The sequence below is a fragment of the Bicyclus anynana genome, chromosome 22 (assembly GCF_947172395.1).
Source record: "Bicyclus anynana chromosome 22, ilBicAnyn1.1, whole genome shotgun sequence".
NCBI classification, from domain to species: domain Eukaryota; kingdom Metazoa; phylum Arthropoda; class Insecta; order Lepidoptera; family Nymphalidae; genus Bicyclus; species Bicyclus anynana.
In genome coordinates, this window is record NC_069104.1 from 7,415,939 (window position 1) to 7,440,767 (window position 24,829).

At 37.3% G+C, this 24,829-nt stretch overlaps 2 protein-coding genes across 2 annotated transcripts in view; one reads left to right on the forward strand and one right to left on the reverse strand.

The window, feature by feature from the left end:
- The window catches only part of LOC112047375 (uncharacterized), a 117,607-nt gene extending 98,384 nt beyond the window's left edge, over nucleotides 1-19,223 (forward strand). Inside the window, exons 4-8 of the mRNA XM_052888333.1 lie at nucleotides 7,527-7,702; nucleotides 8,618-8,724; nucleotides 9,810-9,997; nucleotides 13,834-13,946; nucleotides 14,701-19,223. Coding sequence (XP_052744293.1) covers nucleotides 7,527-7,702; nucleotides 8,618-8,724; nucleotides 9,810-9,997; nucleotides 13,834-13,946; nucleotides 14,701-14,925 — 809 coding nt within the window. The 3' untranslated portion in view covers nucleotides 14,926-19,223. The remainder of the gene's footprint in view (nucleotides 1-7,526; nucleotides 7,703-8,617; nucleotides 8,725-9,809; nucleotides 9,998-13,833; nucleotides 13,947-14,700) is intronic.
- A 3,081-nt stretch (nucleotides 19,224-22,304) lies between these two features.
- Nucleotides 22,305-24,692, reverse strand: LOC112047372 (copper homeostasis protein cutC homolog). The gene is made up of 3 exons (XM_024084483.2): nucleotides 24,399-24,692; nucleotides 24,145-24,180; nucleotides 22,305-23,769 (listed from the first exon to the last, which is right to left on the reverse strand). Exons 1-3 carry the CDS (start codon nucleotides 24,543-24,545, stop codon nucleotides 23,194-23,196), a joined length of 759 nt encoding a protein of 252 aa, XP_023940251.1. The 5' UTR covers nucleotides 24,546-24,692; the 3' UTR covers nucleotides 22,305-23,193.
- Between the last annotated feature and the right edge of the window lie 137 nt (nucleotides 24,693-24,829).

The following is a 24,829-nucleotide window of genomic DNA, read 5'->3' on the forward strand; positions in this document are numbered from 1 at the left end:
TTTCTTTTTTTTTTTCATTTGTGAAGACGATTGACGAGACTGGGAGTAAATAAGTGGACTGTGGAATAGGTACTGGTGAGAAGAGTACGAATATTTCCTCTATTCTCTTGGGCAGGTTTCTATCACCGAAATGAAAGCAATCCAAAACAAACCACCTACCTTCCGATTATACACCAGACCATCTTCCTCGCCAACACGTCGATACGGCGTACGATGACACACACTTGGCCGCGGCCTTGTCACACACCGTTCCGGTCTTCGATTAGGATGAAATTTTGCACACGCTCTGAATTCTGATGACAATACATGACTAGCTAAGAAACGTCATTACAAATCCAATATGGCAGCCTCCCCAATCTCTTGTAACTATTTATGTAAGAAAATCTTGGAATCTTAATTTGTCCCACACAAACTTTCAAGATTTCTCCAACCTGCTATAAAGGGACAAGTTGTAAAATCCTGTAAAAAAGTTTGAGCATCATAACCACGGGTTATGTTCTTGATATCGACTTTATTTGTTCTTGGTGCTACGTTTAAAAACTTCAATTAATATCACACAAAAAGTCTACATTCGATTCAAAAATTTATGAAGATAAAGTGCACTTAAACGCACGAGCAAAAAGTACTCTGGGGGAAGTTTATTGAAAACCCCTGTCTAGATGGCGATATTTATGGCACATACATTTTATGCGTTAGAATAACGGCTACCGCGAACTGTACAATGGATAGCTACAGTTTTATGTTAAATCTAACAGATTGCATACCGGCGCTCCTTTTTTAAAGCACTTCATTTTAATAGAGAAATTCATCATCATCATCATCATCATATCAGCCGATGGACGTCCACTGCAGGACATAGGCCTTTTGTAGGGACTTCCAAACATCACGATACTGAGCCATCTGCATCCAGCGAATCCCTGCGACTCGCTTGATGTCGTCAGTCCACCTGGTGGGGGGTCGGCCAACACTGCGCTTACTAGTGCGGGGCCGCCACTCCAGCACCTTGGGACCCCAACGTCCATGGGCTCTTCGAACTATGTGCCCCGCCCATTGCCACTTCAGCTTCGCAACAAAAGTTGCAATAGAGAAATTAGATTCCGTTTTTTCTTTGATAATACGAGTAATAGCTGGAATTTAAAAGTAAGAAGCACATGATAAGACCCCTACTTAAAAAGCTACTCGTATTATTACTTACTAGCGGGCGAAAGCGACTTCGTCCGCGTGGAAATTAAGTTTTTCACAAATCCCTCGGGAACCATAGATTTTTCCGGGATAAAAAGTAGCCTATGTGTTAATCCATGCTATAGTATATCTCAATACCAAATTTCAGCTAATTCGGTTAAGTAGTCGAGGCGTGAAAGAGTAACAAACATTCATATCATTAAAATCATCAGTTTTCGTAAAACCATGCATTTTTTCGGGATAAAAAGTTGCCTAAGTGTTAATCCAGAGTAAAATCCATTTCCATTCCAAATTTTAGCCAAATCGCTTTAGTAGTAGCGGATTTAAAGAGTAACAAACATCCAAACATCCAAACATACCTCCAAACATCCATACAAACTTTCGCGTTTATAATATGAGTAGGAAGTAGGATTTGTATTTAAAACAAAGGGAATGAATAAATAGTACCTACCCATATACAAAATAGAATGTTAAATAAGAGTGTTATAAGTTTGACGTGTCTGTCTGTCTGTCTGTCTGTGGCACCATAGCTACCGAACGGATGAAGCGATTTCAGTTTAGTTTATTTTGTATGAAAGGCGACTTATGTGCGATTGTTCTTAGAATTGTTTGATGAAAATCGATTGAGCCGTTTAAAAGTTCTGGAGGTTGAAAGTGGGGAAGAATAACCGAATGTCTGCAAATGTACTTCAGTGGGGTTCTTTAATAAAAATACACTTACTTAATCACTTAATCGTGAGTGTAATTAATAATTTCATGACCTTTGGTGGTTTTTCATAATTTTAAATTTTATGTTATTAATGATATATCAATGTGCACGTAAAGATTATCTCACTTGAAGTTAAGTAATGATACAATCTAAAAACTTTTCAGGGAGTAACTTATATTTCTCTGGCGGAATATGAATTATTGAAAAGTATATATTCTTGAATCCGAACTAGGATTTGATCTCGATTCCCAGTTCAATATCACATACCTACATATGAAATATGTGTTACATCATGGTATTAACGAAGTAGGATTTTCCTCCTTGATTATAATTAGGAAATTTCAAACCGCAATACAACATCGTACACGTTGTGAACTTCTACATAAATATACAAGCTCGTATGCTGTGTTACTCATTCTGAGATCAGGCGTCAAAGTTGTAACTTGAATATTACAATGCATTGGTTACCTCTTTTGTGTGTTTTCCTCGCTTTGACTAACTTCGTGGAACTCCGTTCTTCGAAGAAAAGTAAAAACACGAAGAGATATTTAACACGATCGGAATATTTTGAAACTGTTTTGAGATACGCCCATAGATTGGACAGCCTTCTGAAGATAACGTGTGAAGACAATAAAGATTGGTTGACGGAGACGTATACGAACAACGGTTACATGATTTCTTATAACCTCCAAGGATTGAACGAAACGACGCTTGATGTGAGAATCCAAAATAGGGTCTTGTTCACCACCATTGAACAGACAGATAATGTAGACCCCTTTGTTGATGTGAGGATGTTACCTATGATGGTGGACGTGGAACGAGCTGAATGGCTTATAGTGAATCGCTTTCTCAAAGTGGTAGTGCCATTTAGTGTTAAACTCAGTGAAACGATGCCAAAAACTTGTGTATTTGATGATTCAGATTTTGTTGTTCCAGAAACAATTGAGGTTAACCAATATGTGTAGAATAATGTAAATATAATAAAAGGAGTATGTGTTAATGTTTGTTTCTTGCCTATTTATTTCGTGTTAAATAAAGGCGATACTTTGTGAAAGTTAATAGTAATCTAATCTATCTAATTCGCTTTTATGCGAAACATTGTAACTAACTGACGACATCAAGCGAGTCGCAGGGATTCGCTCGATGCAGGTGGCTCAGTATCGTTATGTTTGGAAATCACTACAAAAGGCCTATGTCCTGCAGTGGACGTCCATCGGCTGATATGATGATGATGATGATAATTGTAACTGAGCGTTGTGAAGTTGACTGCTCAGCAATGGTGTAGCTACCCAGGAGCTAGACGGCACAGTGCCCAAGGTCCCTCAAGCTCACGGGCCATTATTATTATCAAAACACACATAGAGGAATACTAAAACTGAATTATTTATTTTAAAGTAAAAACGAGCAAAGCCTTACTGACTGGCTGTATTCTGTCCACCGCATTAAATTCGGCAGACTTGCAGGCACATTAAATGATTCTATTGTAAAGCAATTTTTATTAACTGACTCAGTTATAGGTATAGTTTTCTAAGCATATTACTAACAAAACAATAATTCTTTGACTCATAATAACCAAGTTTTATAACTAAGTGCTAATACCTGAGTGTTTTAACTAAGCGCTTTAAGTAGAAAATACCATTTATAATATTTATTAAGTATATTTATTTATAAAATTTCAAAATACTTAATAATTGTTTTTAATTTTAATTTTAAAATTATAACCTAATATAAACTTTATTTTCCTGTTGTATGGTTTTTCAATAGTGGTCGTTTTATAAATAGGTATCCCTCTGTACCAACTTGTTACCTATCAAACCAAACCAACGAGGTAATTTAATTTAGTATCTACCAGCTATTTGGTAACACCGTCAATTTTCATTCTATTTACAAGTTGTGATGACTAAGAAGTATCACGATGTTTTTCCGTCACCGTTTGAGACACGTGAAATTTAATTTCTTAAAGTGCACATAACTGAAAATTTGGAGGTGCATGCCCCGGACCGAATTCGAACCTACGCCTTCCAGAATCGGAGGCAGAGGTCTTTTCCACTGTGCTATCACGGCTCTCAAAGAAGTAATAAAATACCGACTAATAATAATTTTCAATTCAAATGAAAAAAAGAACATTAAATGCTGTATGAGTTTTGCGGACGCCTGCGACTTCGCACTTTAACCCGGCCCTATAATATTTATAAATAAACTACCTCCCTGCCAAATTTCACCTTTCTAAGTCAAGCGGTTTTGATATTTCGTGATGTGACCTTTCGCTTTAATACACATCCTAGCCACAGTAAAGATATACAAGTTCTAGCTGACGGCACCCGGTTTCAACCGCGTGGTTCCCGTTCCCGTAAGAATACGGGGATAATATACGGCCTTTCGATAAATGGGCTGTCTAACACTGAAATGATTTTTCAAATCAGTAATTCCTGATATTAGCGCGTTCAAGCAAACAAACAAACTCTTCAGCTTTATAATATCAGTATAGATTTAGATACTGTTTCCAACTCTGTATACTTCGGAATGGAATTCATGTACAGAATACATCAACGGGACTCGGGAATGGCGAAGTTTTAAAACATTCTCGCAATAGATAACAAACTCTCCTGTTACAGTTTTCAAATAAGCACATGTCCAATTTAACTTGAACACAATAAGTTCCGCAGTGCGGTGTTATATCACCCTCGTTATGGATGCGAAACCTTCATTTCACCGAAGCGATATCTACATTACGACGACCGTAGCGGTATCGCGGTATACATAATGCAAACAGCCGTTACCAACTTTCACATACAAACAAAACAACCAAATTGAGATACATATTTTGTTGAGAAACCTTTCTGCACTACCTGAAAGGTAACTAAATTTAAGAAAGGTATGCTTAGATGGTTTGGACACTTAAAGAGGATGAATGGAAGGGATTTATAAAGAGAGGATGTATGGAAATGTTGAAAGGGGAAGGCGAAGACGAAATTTCCTAGATCAACTCTAGGACATTCCCAATAAAGGCCATGTCAAGCGGTCTCTAAACCGACGAACTTGTATGAAAGGATTGTTAAGAACGGAGATACGCAAGGATCGTAGCGAGAGGAAAGACATGGTCTCTACCTACCCATATGGTAATGGCGTGATGATACTAGTATGACATGTATACAGACAAAACAACCAAATTGAGATACATATTTTGATGAAAAATCTTCTTGCACAATTTTTCCTTGTTTGCGGAAAGAATTTTCAAAAGATTTTGGTCCTGACCTTGATAATGCTTGGGAATAGGTTTCCGCTGAGTTTATCAACTTAGCAGAGCTTTTCTAGTCAGTCAAAACCTTCTAAGAGTCTGTAAGTAATGGAAGAACAACGTTATTGTCATCATCATCATCATTGTTGTATATTCGGCTCACTGCTGAGCTCGAGTCTCCTCTCCGAACGAGACGGGTTAGACCAGTAGTCCACCACGCTGGCCCAATGCGGTTTGGCAGACTTCACACACTCAGAGAATAAGGAAAATTCTCTGGTATGCAGGTTTCCTCACGATGTTTTTCCTTCACCGTTTGAGACACGTGATATTTAATTTCTTTAAATGCACACAACTGAAAAGTTGGAGGTGCATGCTCCGGAATCGAAGGCAGAGGTCATATCCACTGGGCTATCACGCCTCATTACGTTATTGTATACAATTTGAAAGTTTGTATGTCCATGGTCATTCCATAGATAAGTGCAGTAGGAAACTATGGAGTTTTATCCTATTCCTAGACTAAGTTAGTCTAAGCTATTACTGTAGGTACTCAATGTATATTTTGTATATGGGTCTCTGGCCTGAAAGAAAATTATTTTATTATTTTAATTTATAATTGTATTTTTGTGTGCAATAAAGTATTTCTTCTTCTTCTTCTTCTTCTTCTTCTTAATTTAAATAAATATTGGACCATAGTGGAGTTGGGAGATACCTAGAAGTAATGAATAAAGTAAAAGGTTTAAATCGAATAGTCTAAGTGTAGATCATTACGTTTTTATATTTTCTTTTGAAAAATTTGAGAAAACATGTCCTTAGCCTCGAAACACAAAGGTGACATATTTCATAAAATTACGAAGCTCTGACCATAAAAAGGCCCTCACTCTAACTTTCGTTAGAAGCGAAGGTTGGTCTAAGTTCCATAAGCGTGGCTGTATTTTGGATCGTAAAATATTATACTGATAATGATGATGATACTCCACAATAAGGTAAAAAATAAATGGCGCCGCTTTAAGCACCATAGTATAGCCAAATTCCGAATTATCCCGATTTCTGCTGAGAATATACAACGAGGGTCGATTACTTACTATCAACTAAAAATTCCGCTTAACCCGAGTTTTTACTTAAATGGTTGAGCGCCTTGTGAATCCTTTAGATAATTCTAACTAAACGAAAATTCGTGTTCTAAACGAGGAAATCGGATTAGGTACTTCAATTAGATCTTACCGATAGTTGATAGTAGAGCAGTGATAGCCCAGTGGATATGACCTCTGCCTCCGATTCCGAAGGGTGTGGGTTCGAATCCTGTCCGGGGCATGCACCTCCAACTTTTCAGTTGTGTGCATTTTAAGAAATTAAATATCACGTGTCTCAATCGGTGAAGGAAAACATCGTGAGGAAACCTGCATACCAGAGAATTATCTTCATTCTCTGCGTGTGTGAAGTCTGCCAATCCGCATTGGGCCAGCGTGGTGGACTATTGGCCTAACCCCTCTCATTCTGAGAGGAGACTCGAGCTCAGCAGTGAGCCGAATATGGGTTGATGACGATAGTTGATAGTACTTTAGTCATTAACTTACTTATCGACGCCCGGCGGTTTCACCCGCGTAGTTAGCGTCCCCTTACCCAATGTCAGCCAATGACGCTCAAGCAATCTCACATGCCTGCAGCGCTAACGGCTTGACAGCCGATAAAACTGATCATGTAATGATCGCGATGTGCATGACATCACGCATGTGAGACAACCTGGTCGTCAGTGGCTGACATAAGAAAACAGAGATAAAATAAAGTGGCTTTCTAGTGGTAAATAATTACAGCCTATATACATATATATAATACCATAAATATTACCTCTTCATAATGATCAAAATCAAAAATCAAAATCAAAAATCATTTATTTCAAGTAGGCTCAGTTTACAAGCACTTTTGACACGTCAGTTGACTATTTGTAAAGATTCTACCACCGGTTCGGAAGGCAGGTTCTGCTGAGAAGATACCGGCGAGAAACTCAACAGTTGCTCTTTTGAAAAAGTCATACAGTATTATAATTTACAATTGATAACAATTACTGTTTACATTATTTATAGTTTTACTTCCTGTGTGAAGGTGGAAGCTGATCCAACGGGCTCCAAGCATCTTTATCATTAAGGAACTCATCAATGTTGTAGTACCCTCGACTAAGTAAATGTTTTTTAACACATTGCTTAAAGCTATGCATTGGCAGGTCCTTCACAGTCTTGGGGATCTTATTATAGAAGAGTGTGTACTCTTTTGTAGGTTTGGGTGTCCAAACCTACAAAAAATGATAAGTTTATGTACATTACATAAAATGTATGAGACTACAAAAAATGATAAGTTTATGTACATTACATAAAATATATGAGATTTTTCTTTTTTCATTAGCCACATGGGTGAACCGATGCAGCCAGGACCTGGAGTGTCTAGACCTAGAAGAGGAGCAGCCTTTAGCACAACTAAGTTCCATACAGACAGACAAGATGACGTTATTTTTTACGGAGCTTCTTGACCATGATAGAGATGACGTCATTTGTGATCAGGATTTTGACAATTTTTTTGAGGTATGTATCGTATCGTATGGAAAATGTGCTACAAGACATTGCAAGATTACCTTTCTTGACTTTTCCATAAAAGTTTTGATTATTTTTAGAAATATATAGGAAACTTGCAGACGCCGCGCGGTTTCACCCTCGTGGTTCCGGTTCCCTTAGGAACACGGGGATAAAATATTGCCTATGGCCTTTCTCGAGAAATGAGCTATCTAATACTGAAAAAATTTTTCAAATCGGACCAGTAGTTCCTGCAAAGGATGTTTAAAATTAGCGCGATCAAACAAACAAACTCTTCAGCTTTATAATATTAGTATAGATGCGACATAAACAACCATGTATATATATATATATATCATTTGACGGCCTCCGTGGCGCAGTGGTATGCGCGGTGGATTTACAAGACGGAGGTCCTGGGTTCGATCCCCGGCTGGGCAGATTGAGATTTTCTTAATTTGTCCAGGTCTGGCTGGTGGGAGGCTTCGGCCGTGGCTAGTTACCACCCTACCGGCAAAGACATTTTGAGGCATTTTGAGTGTTTATATGGGTTGTTCCATTACCTACCTAAAATGTTAAGGTAAAAGAAAAAGCCTAACCCCTGAGACTGCATATCAAATCATTTAAATACTAATCATTTCCAAGCAAATAGATTTGAATGTAGGCAATTAAAACGCCCTACTATGGAACTTTTGATTACATGAATATTGAAGTCATATAAAATATGATAAATATATATAGTATGTGATGTATAGTACCTATGTGATGAATGTGTATAGTAGTTTTGAGCTGAACTCATACAATTATTACTTTAGTAATAGACGAAGGGATGAACCTTATCATAATTAAAACGAAATAGACTTAAATGCTTTGTTACAACTAAGGGTAAGAAATTGGACCAATTACATTAATCTAGCGGCAAACTTACAGAAACTGGCGCACTTCGCAGACTGGTCGACCAACTCGTCCGAATTTCACATAATGTTGGAAGTCAAAAGGGAATTCATCGAGCATTTTATCAACCCATTACCTACCAAGTAAGTTGATCTGTTGGCGTAAATGTTTAACAACTAGTTTGTGTGGAATGGTAGCAAATGGTGTGCGATAATTAATTACTAGAATTTATCGGTATGAAAGTATCATTTTCTTTAATTGAGATTCTTACTAAACATTCAAGTGGGTAGGTGAATAAAAATAAATGACTATTCCACTTTACTGCTTTGCTGCTGCTACTTGAGTTTTTTACAAATCCCTTGGGAACCATTGATTTTTCCACGATGAAAAATAGCTTATGTGTTAATCCAGAGTAAAATCTGTTCCATTCCAAATTTCAGCCAAATCGGTTCAGTAGTTGCGGCGTTAAAGAGTAACAAACATCTATACAAACATCCATACAAACTTCGCGTTCATAATATGAAGTAGTAGGATAAAGAGCCTAATCTACCATACTATCCAGAGTGTGTAGCCATTTTCGAGGTTTTAAAAACATTGCCAATGGTCACCATGGTTTCACCATATTCTGAATTCTGTTAAGTGTCGGATAGTCTAATCCTACCTTAGTTAACCGACTTCTAAAAAGGAGGAAATTCTACGTTCGGCTGCATGTATGTTTTTATGTAGTCCAGCGATAATTCCGTCATTTATAAACCGATTTTGAAAATTATTTTTTTTTATAACTTTCTTTTTTTATGCCAAAGGCATTTAAGTTGTGAATGAGCTAGCAGGCACTTATCAGAAAGTGGTGAAACCAACCCTAAAGGTCTAGTTTATTCTTAAAAAAGTCATCCACTTTCCTTACTCCATAGTCATCATCGCCGATAGACTTCCACTGCAGGACATAATATGCCTTTTGTAGGGACCTTCAAACATCAAGAATCTCTGCGACTCGCTTGATGTCGTCAGTCCACCTGGACGAGGGGTCGACCAACACTGCGCTGTTTCGAGAGGGGTCGCCATTCAAGCACCTTGGTGGGACCCCAACGTCCGTCGGCTATTCGAACTATGTATCCCGCCCATTGCCACTGCAGCTTCGCGACTCTTTGAGCTATGTCAATGACTTTTGTTCTTCTGCGGATCTCCTCATTTCTGTCACTTTTCTCTAACTATTATGTTTGTCTACCAGGTGGGCCGAGTTACCGTACTACAAGAGAGTGTGTGGACCTGAAGCTGGAGGCATGGCTGGGAGAACTACCCTAGAAGGCTGGTTGGCGAGATGGGCGCTACAACTCTCAGAAATGAAACGTTTCGTAGATCTACCACTTTACCTACAATACCTTTGCAAGATTGTATTTCACGTTATAGATAGAGAAAGTGAGTATAAACACAGAATGCATGATGATGATTTGATGATGATATTATCTATACTAATATTATAAAGCTGAAGAGTTTGTTTGTTTGATTGAATGCGCTAAATTTAGGAACTACTGGTCCGATTTGAAAAATTGTTTCAGTGTTAGATAACCCATTTATCGAGGCTATAGGCTATATATTAACCCCATATTCCTACGGGAACGGGTGAAACCGCGCGGCATCGGCTAGCAAATGATAATTCAACAGCTGTAGGTATGTAAATACGAACTTCGTATATAGTAACCTTTTGAACAACATAATCTATCTGTTATATTTTTTGTGACCAAGTTTGTCGCCAAATTTAGGGAGGGGCTGCGAAGAGAGATTAAAACAGTATATCTACTTAAAGGCATTCTCTTGACTACTTCATTCTCCATAAGATCCATATCCATACCATTCTCCATTCATAAGGTGATCAAGACCATGAAATTTGGCTGTATTTTTCAATCATGATGATAAATTAATATGCCCCCTTAAAATTGTTTGTCAAGTTTATCAATTCATTTTAAATATCTTAATTTATTGAAACAAACCAACCGTATAGCCGATTTTTGCAGAATATATAGAGAACTAGAAGACCCGGTCAAGCTTCGCTTTGACTCATGTGCACTTCTTCCCACACCTACACGACACTACTTGTACCCCTACCCTACCCCCAACCTACCCTGCCCCTACCCTACCCCCACCCTACCCTACCCCTTAATTAATTTGTTAAGAAAAATGTGATTTATAAAACATACATACAGCCTAACGTAGAACCTCCTCCTTTTTGGAAGTCGATTAAAAATTACAACGAATGGCATTGATTTTTAAATACATCTATACTATTATTATAAAGAGGAAAACTTTGTTTGTATGTTTGTTTGTTTGTAATGAATAGGCTCAAAAAGTACTGGACCGATTTTAAAAATTCTTTCACCATTCGAAAGCCACATTATCCACAAGTAATAAAGGCTAAATTTTATTTAGGAAAAAAATAGGGTTCCGTAGGATATTTGGGTTTTTTGGCCACAAGGTGTAAAAATTCAACCAGAAAAGTTATTTAATTTGCGTACGCTGCCTAAACTATAAAAGATAGAACCATAAAATGTTCTAATTAATTAGGGTAAGTAGAGATAGGGTAGGGTAGGAGTAGGGGTAGGGGGAGGTTAGGTTTACGATAGGGGTAGTTGAAAGTTTACAACGAGTTTCACGCGGACTAGTAATATATATAGAGATGACTATAACACTCGACCAAAGTGTTGAAGCAAGCACTAGCAGAACATTTCCTACTCCCACTTCCCGAGCTGAGTCGCTTAATAATGAAAGTCTCAACTCTTATTTTATTCAACACAAAGCCTACAATAAAGCATTTTTTTTAGTTTCTGACGCAAGGAATTTCTTTTAATTCTTATTGTAGGGTACGTCAGGCACTCCTTTGTTGTAATTAAAATTAGACTTTTGGTTAAATTTGGGTCAAACCATTAAGAGTTTTATTCACAAAAATATTTTGCATTTTTCATTGTTATTTATATCTAATGTTTGTAATAGTACGAGATTCGGTGTAAGAAATATATACCCTCATCTGTTATTTCTTTGGTATAAATAAATATAGATAATTTTCAACAGTAGTAGTAGAAATAAATGATAGAAAAATTTTCACTATGACACAGGTTACAGGTGGCTAGTTTACCCTAGTTAGCTTGTTATCCTGACATTCTACGTTTGGTTTAGCGTTTTAGTACGTAGAAACCGTTACAGGTATCCGTCACTGGCTTCCATAATATAGTGGAATCAATAGAGCATATTTCCTCGACCTCCTCAGAAACAGCTCCGATTTTGATTATTTGATTGAATTTTTACCCATTACTTTTAGTGTTAAACCAAGTATAACTTTTTATTGAGTGGTCCGATTTTGATAATACTTTTTTTTATTATAAAGGGTATATTCCGAAGATATGTCTCATAGAAATATGAAAAACAATTCGAACCCGAAAGCTAGGAAAACGGTAGATGACTGATTGTCGGCCCATTAATTGAATTGATTGGCACCGCCTACAAAGTGATCAATAGATAGAAAATATAGATAGTATTTTAAAATTATTTATTGTATAAAAAGCATAGATCTTTTTTAACAATATAAATAAACATTTCTGATTTTAAATAACATAAAAAACATGAGTTTGAAAAAAGAACATCAAAATCGGAGCTGTTTCTGAGGACTTCCAGCATTTGCTTGTTTTATGTATTCTTTGACTATTAAGACTGCATCGTAATGTAACCACAAGTTAAGCAGAAGATTACTAACTATTAGGTAGATACTACTATTAGGTAAAAGAATTGCCTGTGACAACAGGCACAGTAATTCCATTACATAACACATCGCTATCTCTTCACGCTAACGAATGCATTGGATAAAGCTAAGACACCTAAACTTATTAGTCAGAGATCCGTAGAATATTTTTTTACAACTGGTTACAATCAAGTTAGTTTTTCGTGAGTAGCTTTATCTCGATGAGACGATCAACTTTTTTTATTACGAAAATTCTTGATTCTGGTAGCTAACTGAGTTACCAGGACAGTCACCTGCCCGTAACTGTCTCCAGCGGTAACTGTACTTCACGGAAAAATAACTTGATAGTAATCGGTTGTAAAAAAATCCTACGGATCCCGGACTATGTGTACATGTACCTAAAACAACACAAAAGGGTAGTGCTGTAAAATGGTCGTTTATTTCTAGCAAAATTCAGGCTCATGTTATGTTTGCAAACCTAAAGTCCTCTTTTTAATTAATTGAACACGTTTCATTTAACCTACATACTCTTTAAGTGCACTACAGTTGATTAGAGACCATAGACAATACGCTGCTCATAATAACGATTTTTGTTTTTTTTTCTTACAATTTATTCTTAGACTTTTTTTATTTTACATCAAACGTAAAACAAGGTCATATAGATTTGTTTTTCGTTTGGATTAAAGCTAATCGGAACTTTTAATTACGACTTACTTTAGGTCACTTAGATTCGAAAGGTCCATTGAACTCTAAGCGGCTCTTCTCAACAGATCTCACTCGCTTTTCTGGACAGATTATCCTAGAACTAGAATGTTCAATATGTCATAACCCAGAACTCATGATCGGAGTACACACACTGGATTAAAACCAATAAATACGCGCGGCTGCATTAAAAACGCGCTTTACATCATCACTAGCCAACTGCCCGCGGTTTCAGCCACGTAGTTCCTGTTCCCGTGGATAAAATACGGGGATAAAATAGAGCCTTTGACACTCACAAACCAAGTGACTTTCTGGCGGTAAAGGATTTTTAAAAATCGGTTCAGTATATCTAGAGATTACCTAACGTACCCTACAACACCACAAACTTTACCTCTTTATAATATTAGTATTGTTATCGCCGCGTTGCAACGACTTACGGTAGGGACGGCTTCAGTGTGCTCGTGGCGTTCGAGCCGTCCACATCTCTTGTTGTGTAACTCTTTATGGGTTACTTGGGATAGGCGGGGAGAGTGACTTGAGTGGAAAAGGGGAGTGTTTGATATCAGTCAAAGGATCCTTTAACCCTACACACATCGTTCACAAGTGCGTGACTCCACTCAAGGTCATTGTCTGCCATTCTAGGGTCTTATTTTGGTTACAGTTGTCATGACAAATGTTGTGAATCATAACCTTTATTCGACATTAGTTTTCTTATTTTTGTAATCACCTTTGAGTCTGTTAAAAGTATAGATTACATAATTATGTTCATAACCTTTTACAAATCTTACAAATCCATTATAAATATTTCATATCACATTGACAGATATGGGCGAAATACGGAAACCTGCCCTGGCGGCATTTTACCGCTCAGTAATCGGGCTGTCTGCCAAAAGGATCGAAGAGATTATCGATACGGCCTACGACAGGATGACCAGCGTGAGTATTTATGGTTTTATCGTGTTTTTGTTGAGACAGAAACATATTTTCACTCATGTCATCTCTCTCATGTGTACGGAAGGCATCTGTGAAAGTCATCTATGTGATATCATGACAGGATCACGGATATGTCGTTTATAAGGAATTTCTACTTCCTTTATAGTATCAAGTCCGATATTTCGTTATCTACCCTCAAAGTTCTAAACACGTAGTATTTACAACTAGAAAGGATATTTCTGTTAGACATCTATACTAATATTATAAAGCTGAAGAGTTTGTTTGTTTGAACGCGCTAATCTCAAGAACTACTGGTCCGATTTGAAAAATTCTTTCAGTGTAAGATAGCCCATTTATTGAGGAAGACTTATATATTTTATCCTCGTTCCTACGGGAACGGGAACCACGCGGGTGAAACCGCGCGGCGTCTACTAGTTGTACTATAATCACTCATTTACAGAAGGAACAAATGTGTAAGCAATTTATTTTTAAAATTTTATAATTTGAGGGTACCTAATCTCCGTTTACTACCGTTACTTTAAAGCTTAATTTTAACACTTAAGTGAACTTTTTAAGTGTAGGTTTATCCCACAACATAATTGAGCATCCCAATTATTATTATAAACGCAAAAGTTTGGATGGATATAGGGATGGCTGTATGGATGTTTGTTACTCTTCTACGCCTAAACCACTGAACTGGCTACCCTTGATTACCAGATAAGCTTCTTAATTAACCATACAATGGTGTCTTTTTCAGAATAGCTACCTAATTCTCGACTACGGAACATTCGTGCATTGTTTCACCAACTGGCTAATGGGGAAAAACCCAAATGGACCCGGACAGTGGGTGCTGGTGCCACCAAAGGATGCACTACCACAGCCGCCGTTCCCAGTTGACTATAGTGCTTTGAACACCGAGCCAGCGAAATTGGAACCCTATGCACCCGACAAAAAGACTAATAGACATTCTGTCATAGTATAGATCACTATATCCTACTAATATTATAAACGCGAAAGTTTGTATGGATGTTTGGATGTTTGTTACTCTTTAACGCCGCTACTACTGAAGCGATTTGGCTAATATTTGGAATGGAAATGTAATTTACTCTGGATTAACACATAGGCTACTTTTTATCCCGTAAATATCCGTGGTTTCCCGAAATTTGCGAAAACTGATGATTTTAATGATATGAATGTTTGTTACTCTTTCACGCCTCGACTACTTAACCGAATTAGCTGAAATTTGGCATTGAGATATATTATAGCATGGATTAACACATAGGCTACTTTTTATCCCGGAAAAATCCATGGTTCCCGAGGGATTTGTGTAAAACTAAATTCCACGCGGACGAAGTCGCGGGTGTCTGCTAGTAGTAAATAAAGAAGTCAATGATGCTTGTTTGGTTATACACAAATCTCTACTAACAGAACAGAGCCAGAGAAATAAATGGTCAGACAAATCTGTATGATGTAGTATGTATCTACCTGCTGGTTATAAAATAAACCTCTCATTCGTTGGTACATTGGAAAAGCACACGATAGGTTAACTATCATATCCATCGGTTCTCTACTTTCCATCCTAAAAAAAACAAAGTACCTGTCAACTTATATAGAGATTCATGTACTAAAGCTTGGCAAGTTCGTTGATGACACTCCCTTGATATGCGGGCGACGGGAAAAAAGAACTGCGCGGATGTGAAGTCGAGCGCGCGGGGCATCGCTACCTTCCTCCCGGTCCGCGATGACACTCCCTTGATATGCTGGCGACAGGGGGAAAGAACTGCGCGGGTGTGAAGTCGAGCGCGCGGGGCATCGCTACCTTCCTCCCGGTCCGCGATGACACTCCCTTGATATGCGGGCGACAGGGGGAAAGAACTGCGCGGGTGTGAAGTCGAGCGCGCGGGGCATCGCTACCTTCCTCCCGGTCCGCGCGGACCATCGGGAGTGTTACGAACGAATTTGCCAAGCTATAGCATCATTACTTCACCAAGCAAGTTTTAAAAATGTAAATATACTAATTACCTTTAGTTTACCAACTAATGTACAATGCTTAATTGCAAGAACGCGTAACTAGACTAGGGTTAATTCCTTCTCCTACGGTATCTAAGGGTTCTAAATAAGATTGGGGTAGGCAGTGTATTTCTTTATCTTAGATATCTATGAATTACACGCCACTGATGACAAGAAACAAATTAAAAAAAACTCTACCGACAGATGTTGTCTATGGATATTTTGACCGTTTACAAAGTTTAAAATATTTACGAATAAAAATGGTGTTACAAAAAAATGCAATTAATAGGTTGTTAGTTTAATACTAGGTAACTAATAACGTATACGTAATTAACACGTGAATTGATATTAGTCAGGAAACCTTGTACCTATAATACAAAACCTACAGGGTTATTATGTAACTCGGTGTATAAATAAAGGTCGCCATTGACGGTCAATTATTCTCACGTTTCTGAAAAGCAAACGGCAGCATACAAGTACATATACAAGTCATGTACGCAGTAACCAACACACGATCAATTATAGTCATGGGTGCTACAGAAACGTGAGAATAACTGACCGTTTGTGGCTAGCATTATACCATTCAAGTAATCAGTCACTACAACGTTTTTATCATATTTTCGTTTTCAACATCATCTAACATTGTGTTTTCAACGAAATGACATAATTATCGTAATTTTATGTAAAGAAACATTAGTAGTGGTAGTAGCAAGTAGTAACGTTATTTCAACGAAAAACTGGTAGGCATATTTACTGAATTTCGTTGAAATAACACCGAGATACATAACAGGCCCGATGATGTACCTAACTACTAAGTTTTAGATATGCTATATCTGATTGATATACCTGAGTATGAAGATGGAAATAAGTAGGTATTACTACTTCATATAAAGTTTGACGAGTTACCCAAAAATGTATAAAGTATTCTTAGTATAGATAATTGTGACGTAAGTAAACGGATCCTTTGTAAGCCTATAAATAATTGAAAATTATGAATCATATTCCTTGTAAAGGAAAAACAATTATGTAGATATATTTAGTAGAAGCAAACGTTTCTCTGACGAAGACGTTGAGTGAATAGCAATTTTGCTTTTCCATTTAAAGGATTTCACAGGAAATAGCAATCTATGTTAATTATTCACTGAAAAACAATTATGGATATTTTTCATGCCCGTGAAAAATAATGAACTATCTGCAAAGTCACTCGTTGCCTCTTCGCACATTAATTATGATCTTTCTGAGGTACCTATAAGTTGCAGATCCCAAAATTTAAAAAAAAACATCCAACCCTTCGACGGCCTCCGCGGCGCAGTGGTATGCGCGATGGATTTACAAAACGGAGGTCCTGGGTTCGATCCCCGGCTGGGCAGATTGAGATTTTCTTAATTTGTCCAGGTCTGGCTGGTGGGAGGCTTCGGCCGTGGCTAGTTACCACCCTACCGGCAAAGACGTACCGCCAAGCGATTTAGCGTTCCGGTACGATGCCGTGTAGAAACCGAAAGGGGTGTGGATTTTCATTCTCCTCCTAACAAGTTAGCCCGCTTCCATCTTAGATTACATCATCACTTACCATCAGGTGAGATTGTAGTCAAGGGCTAACTTGTAAAGAATAAAAAAAAAACCCTGATATGCATTTAGTTTTAAAAACACATAGTTACGAGTATGTACTTAGATACTTCAGAGGGCTTAGTGGCAGTTTAATACTGTGACGATCGCGTTAACGTAAACGCGACTAAGAAATTGAAACAGCGCCATATAGTGGCACTACACACAACTGTTTCTATTCCCTATAAATTCGCGTTTACGATAACGCGATAGTAACAGTATGAAAACATTGAAAAATCCCACTAGGCACACAGAAGAAAATTTCGCTTGCTTAAGGAAATTAAACGCTTTACCTACCCTAAAATTGTGCAATTTGACCAATTACTATTATAATTAGTTAGGTTAAGGAGCTTCTTGTGTAATGTAAGGATGTAAATAATTAATTAATTTAGAGACACGAAGCCTTACAGTGTAACTTATAGATCAACCTGAAAACTTTTGCTAGTCCGATTTGGTTAACTTGTGGTATTTACATGTATTTTTTTTATTAAATGTAGGTACCTATACTTGTATTCCACAAAATATCTAATGCATACAAACGTGGTATTGAAGATGAATAATTACAGAAACAAATAAATCGTTATGTATTTTAGAAAATCGCCAATTAAATGAATCAAGCTCAATTATGGTATTTTTGATTCCATTATTACAGAGTGTTTTGAATGTAATAACGTTTAGATTTGATGATTTTCAATCAAGCAAAACAAATCAATTATTCACTGCTAAGGTTCGAGTACCTACCTAAAACTCGAGTACACGATAAGTTTGCGCGTGGCGAAAATCAAGAACTAATCAAATGCCGCCATCTTGTTGTCTATCTCTATCTATCTCTAGGCGGGTAAAAGAGATCGCAGTAAAGCTGACATCAAGAGCGCCACCAGTCGCGAGCAGACTTATCTTGCGCGCACTCTAACTATAGCTTGGCAAGTTCGTTGATGACACTCCCTCTACTGATGATATGCGGGTGACGGGAGGAAGAACTGCGCAGATGTTAAGTCGTGCGCGCGGGGCATCGCTACCTCCCGGCCCGCCCGGACCATCGGGAGTATTACGAACGAATTTTTTAAGCTATACGAGTATCTCTGATGCTGTTATGACCATCCAATAGGCCCACAAGCCTGCAACGTTAACGGCAGAACATCATGCAGAGAGCCTAGTGGCAGTTTGATACTATGACGATCGCGTTAACGTAAACGCAAATTTCTAAGGAATTGAAACAGCGCCATCTAGTGAGACTACTGCACAACTGTTGCAATTCCATATAAATTCGCGATTACTGTAACGCGATAGTAACATTATGAAAACATTGAAAACTCCTACTAGGCACACAGATCGCGACCAACACATGATCATTCATCATCATGTGTGTTTATTGGATGATGGGTGGCAAGCATAGAAGATGTACCTAGGTGTAGTCTCGATCTATACTCAGATCGTTTAGAACAAACCTATCCCAGGAATTGTTGGGTGTTGAATCAATAAGTTACACTAGCAAGCATTCTGTTGCACGACACGGTAAGCAAGAACTGCCTTAATGTAAGCGTCTTCACATTTCACGATACAGCCTTATTTTATACCTTAGACTTAACTAATGTACCCTAGGTTTAACGAATTAGAGAAACAACTGTTCACTTTAACCCACATAAAATAAATGAATCTTTTTAATTGTTGTCTATTTCTTTATGCTATCCCATTTTTCCTCATATTTATTAGGTATAGAAAATTGAATTTCTTATTCCAGAAAAAGTACTCGTTTTCGGATTCGAGAAAACTCCAGAAAGCGTTATTTTAGTTGAGTCATTCCGTCAAAATCATTCATGATTTGTTGTGTTTGAAATCCTGTATGTTTATAAATGAAGTTAACACACGAGATTTCACAGTCGAAGATTAGTGGCCTGTGATCTTACCGCTAAACTAAATGGATGAAATGTTATACCAAAAAAGACCTATAGTCAGGGATCCGAAGGGAGAACATTTTTTACAACTCATCACTAACAAGTTAATTTTTCGTGAGTAGCTTCATCTGGATGAGACGATCAACTTTTTTATTTACTAAAATTCTTGATTCTGGTAGCTAACTGAGTTGCCCGGAGTTGCTGCGTCGAAACGAGATAATGTAGCTACCACGCAATTTATAGGACAATGTGGAAGTTAAATTGTATAACTATTAATTAAGCAACAGTAAATAAAACAGCTGGTTAGTAACAACTTTTAATAACCTCGTTATTGATACAAGTTGGGAGGAGGGTAGTGTAACAAAAGTTGTTACTAACCAGATATTTTTAGATGCCGCCCGATATTGGTCATAGACCACCTTCCATAAGTACATTCAAAGACTAAAATACAAGCTTCAGTTAGACAATAACAAGTAGTTAGACAAAATATAGACAATTAGTTTACGCATACTCATTTAATGAATTTGTATAGATCTCTAGAATGTGATGGATTCTAATAAAATGACAAAGTTTTCAGCACTTAATTTGATAATTATTCACCGGACAACCTGTCCGAAGCACATCTTAACGTTATAGACCAAAAAAGATACGAAAGTTTGTTTAAAATATGATTAATGGTGAAGATTGGGCGACGCGATCTAAGAGTAGACACGCTTCGTTGGTCTTTGGAAAAATACGCCCATGGTAGCATCAATCATTCTAAATCAGAGCAGCAGCAGACAAATTACGTCTTGGTGTTTGGAATCATTAATGACGCTGCTTTTAAAATACCCTTCGTTGCGCATTTGGAAAGCTACACAGGAATGAAAGGCGAGTTGCAAAATTAATGACATCTGCAGAGCTTTTCAGACCTGTTCAGACGCCATTAAAGTTTTCTTCAGTGTATTAACAAAACGATGATTACGTGCTGACACTTATAATATTTTTGTAGTATTGGGACAATCTTCTACCTAACCTACCTATTTATTAACATACTTATTTATTTTTAAATTAACCGACGCCCCGCGGTTTCACCCGCGTAGTTCCTATTAATAATACCTACCTACGGGGATAAAATACAGCCTATGAGACTCACAAATAACGTGGCTTTCTAGTGGTAAAAGAATTTTCCAAATCGGTTAAATACCTACCCCCTAACCTAGTACCTAGTATTACCTAGATTAGAAAGCGGATGAAATCATGGATTTACAGATAATTTAGAAATAAGTTTATACCAGCAATTTCTTCTTCTTCAAAGTAAGTCATTTCCACACTTGTTCAGCTCAGTAAGTAGTTGGTCGCGTTGTACGTAGGTCATGTAGGTGCCAGCCAGTGTGAATCGCATTCCAGAAGCTCAGAATGTCGCCCAGGTCACTGAGAGCCTCATTGAGTAGGTACCCAGGTACCACCAAGGAACCACCTAAGTATAGTGTAGCAGTGTCTCGTCTTCCTGAAATGCACCAGCGACTTCGCCGTCGAAGACGAGGTCCCCGATATCTATCGTCACCCGGACGTGAGTTTTCTAACTCACGATCTTGGGGGCGTCTGGACTGATTCACTCAGGTCACGGTTGCACCCTCCCGAATGGCCCTATAAGCCGAGGCCCGAATCTCATAGGAGGCGCCCTTAGGGAGCCGTTCCTCTAGAGGGATTTCCGAGGGAGCTACCGGCTCTTGCTCAACATAAAAAAAAGACTTATGTGTAAGAGTAGTTGCCACGACATTATTATATAGTCTACGGTCGGGAGTACTACATTATGCTTATATAGTTTTGCAACCTACCTACACTTACTTACCATAAAAGTTTGACAATCGAAAGCTTAATAGTCATTCTCTATTCAGAACTTTGAATGTAAAATAAAATTAAACTCCAAGGGTGACTTTCACGAAGGCATTACACACTTCACTGTAGGCAGGTAATTATGTTTAATGGAGAAAAGGCCGCGGTAACAAAGTCGTTTCGACTTTGACCCGCCGCCCGATATTGTTTCCCTCTGCGTAGTAATGGCGTCATTAAGGCTGAGAGGATATTTTTCTCGAAATATGCCTAATGCCGTAATAAATTACGCACAATACTTATGTTGGGTACGTAAAAATGTTGGCAAAATATCAATAATGAACCTGTACTTACAAGGTTTCCGTAATTTCGATCGACCTACTGTTACGTAGCTACCTTTTATACCTAAAATTATTATTGGTTCATTCATTGGCAAATTCGCCGATGGTCCGATTCATGGTTGTTGTAATTTTTCCATGGCCCGAATCCAAATAGAGTGTCAAGAAGTAGAACTAATAAGCGCAGTGTGGGCCGACCCCCCACCAGGTGGACTGACGACATCAAGCGAGTCGCAGGGATTCGCTGGATGCAGGTGGCTCAGTATCGTGATGTTTGAAAGTCCCTACAAAAGGCCTATGTCCTGCAGTGGACGTCCATCGGCTCATATGATGATGATGATGATGATGATGATGATGATGATAACGCCCAAAATAAAAAATGCAACACTGCTCGAACAAAAGCGTTGTATTAAAAACGCTAATATGTGAACGTATACTTGGGAATGCATTTTTTGTATATTTGAACGCTTTTTTAGTCCGTTAAAAAAACTCTCATGCGAATGGGGGCTAACAATGGTTTTTTGTCTAAATAGGATACAGCTGAATTCTGCCAAGATGTTTTTTGTATCCTTATTATTTTTAGATTGTATAAAACTGTTATTATTTGCAAATTATACAAACCGCCTAATACCGCGAATTAAATCTTTCGTCGAAATGTAAGACGTAATAAGTATTGGACTTAAATAATGACGCCTGGATATTTTTCTTTACAAGTTTTATTCAGAATTCATTCTGTAAATTATCTTTTTACCTTAAGTAAATAAACAGCTCCATTAAGTAGAGAGACGAATATCTTTAGCAATCCATGAATTCACCGTGCGGGTCTATCGCGTGGTAGAGAAAAATCTCCAAGCGAAGTCCAGGACTTGTGGCCATTCGATGTAGGGTTAAGGAATTCTTTGACAATAGATTAACACTCCCCTCCTCCGCTCATGTTGGTCTCCCTGCCGCCAAATTTAGTAAGATCCTATTAGAGCAGCTTTGGATACCCGTTCTAATATAGAACTAGCTGCAGTTCTAGAGAGGCCAAGGACTTTAAGCAAGTTATTGAGAGATTTTGCTGGTAATCCTCTCGCACCTCTCTTCTACGGCGTACAAATTAACGACATAGATAGCCATTTTTTAGTTAGTTCATTTGTTAGGTCATAATATTAATTCACTTTAATACTGTGGTCCTTCGGGATGTTAACAATTTAGTGGTAGGTAATGTTCCAAAAAAAATAAGTGTGAATAGAGTCCTGGAAAGTAAAAACTTGGCTATTAAGGTCTTGTTTGGATCCTGGATGCTCCAAATAGTACCGCCAAATTCTTTCCAGTTTTGACACATTGGCTCACTTTGGGATATATGTCAACTCTATCTGCAGTGTTAGTCAAAGAACTGACCGATGGCTGTCGTGCTTCAACACCATTGTGTCATAAAATGTTTCTGGTACCAGGCTTTCTCTCTCTGGTAGTCTCTTGTAAGTTTTCCCGCATGTAGGGCATCTAAATCCGAGTTTACGCCAGGGTCATCTTGATTATCTATCATTGGACAGATGTTCCCCTGGCACATTATTGGGTATTATTCTTTTTTCAGTTTTGGAGCTTTTAATTTCTGGAGCAAGGCTCAATTTTCTTCATCTTCCGTACTAAATCTTCATCAGTCACATAAAGTATATTACTGCCCATGCACAAATTACCTATTTCAGGTAAATGTTTAGTTTTTTTACACGAACTGTGAATAATTTTGAATCCAATCTTACCAAATATGTGCACATTGTCACAATTAACACCAGCACCGGGCATTATTTCAATGTTTTTACCAAAATTTTCTAGTAGAAAAGTAAGAAGTTCTATTGCTGTATTGTTATCGGCAGAACTTTGTTTCCCACTAGTTAAGAGTCTATTGAAACCAAGATTTATAATGTCTTCTATAGCTTTTTTAGGATCTATAGTTAGGTCGAAAGCTCTATGAAAAGTCACAGGTAATGGAGATGCTTTCTCTATAATTCTGGAACAGTTTGTCCTATCTATCTCCTGTTTGTCAGTTAGAGCTCCAAAGACGAATCTGTCAACCTGGAAACTTTTGTAAACTTCAATATCAGAAAGCATTGTTTTCATTTCATCTTCTGAGTAACAAAAATCTGATCCTCCCCGGCATCTTATCATAATATTTACTTTTGGCTGTAATTATAAAATATTATTAAAATTAAACTGTCATTTATTGTGCCCACGTCAGTTTCTCTGTGGGAGCAACATTTGCAAATGTTATTGAACACCAAACTATAACAATAATTCCACATAAAGTTATTTGTAAGATTCGTTTTTTTTAGTCCTATTTATGTTCCAAAATATTTACTACTAATATTAACTTTACTACAAGTTACTTTGATGTGGATGTTTTTATTAACAAAGACTGTTTTTTAATATAAAGATAATCATTTTATGTCAAATAGGGGTATTTCTATAAGAATATTAATCCTCTACAGAATGTTTGAAAAATGTTTATTGAAAATAAGCAGTGGAATATTAATAAGAAAAAAATAGTTAAGTAAGTACCTTTTTGGAGTTATCTGCATAGAATTTACTATTTACCTGTAAAAACATACAAAGCAATTAAACTCATTTTCTAAAACATAAATTATTTATAACTTACTGTTAATAAATAAAAGTTTTAAAGCATTAGAAATAAAATAAAGTTACAATAGAAGAATCTAACTCCGAACATTTTAATTTAAGCCTTAGACAAGCGACCTAAAAAAAACTTAGTAATCAAGCACAAGCCTCGATTATTAGAATACAATCATACAAACCAACTTAACAACTTCTACTACTAGACCTGGCGAAGGAGTAAGCCCGCCTTCTACCAGGGAACTGCATAGCTCCAACTCATCTGCACCACCATTGATTGCATTATAAGCTGATTTTAAGCTGTCGATGCAAACTTCTATCACTGTCATTGTAATTTGTATTGTATTCTTTTCTTTTATCTAAAAGTTAAAATTATGAATTTCCCCCTCCCTACTTATGTTTCAAGAAAACAACAAAAACATAGAGTACATTGAACAAAAACAAACAAGCAAACCACAGATTAACTAATCTGTGACTGACAGAAGCTGTCAGACAAATAATGACAGTAGTTTTTTTAAATAACCGGTTTTACGGCTACGGGCTCTACATACTTTAACTTTAACTTATTATACCTAATATCTTAATTATTCAAAAATTCAAAAATTAGATATTA

Excerpts from the sequence above, each read along its gene's own strand:
- LOC112047372 (XM_024084483.2), bottom strand. The coding sequence starts at position 24,545 with ATGACAGTGATAGAAGTTTGCATCGACAGCTTAAAATCAGCTTATAAT. Across the intron at positions 24,181-24,398 it reads TAGTAGAAGTTGTTAAGTTG|GTAAATAGTAAATTCTATGC; the intron begins GTTTGTATGATT and ends ATGTTTTTACAG. Across the intron at positions 23,770-24,144 it reads ATGCAGATAACTCCAAAAAG|CCAAAAGTAAATATTATGAT; the intron begins GTACTTACTTAA and ends TTATAATTACAG.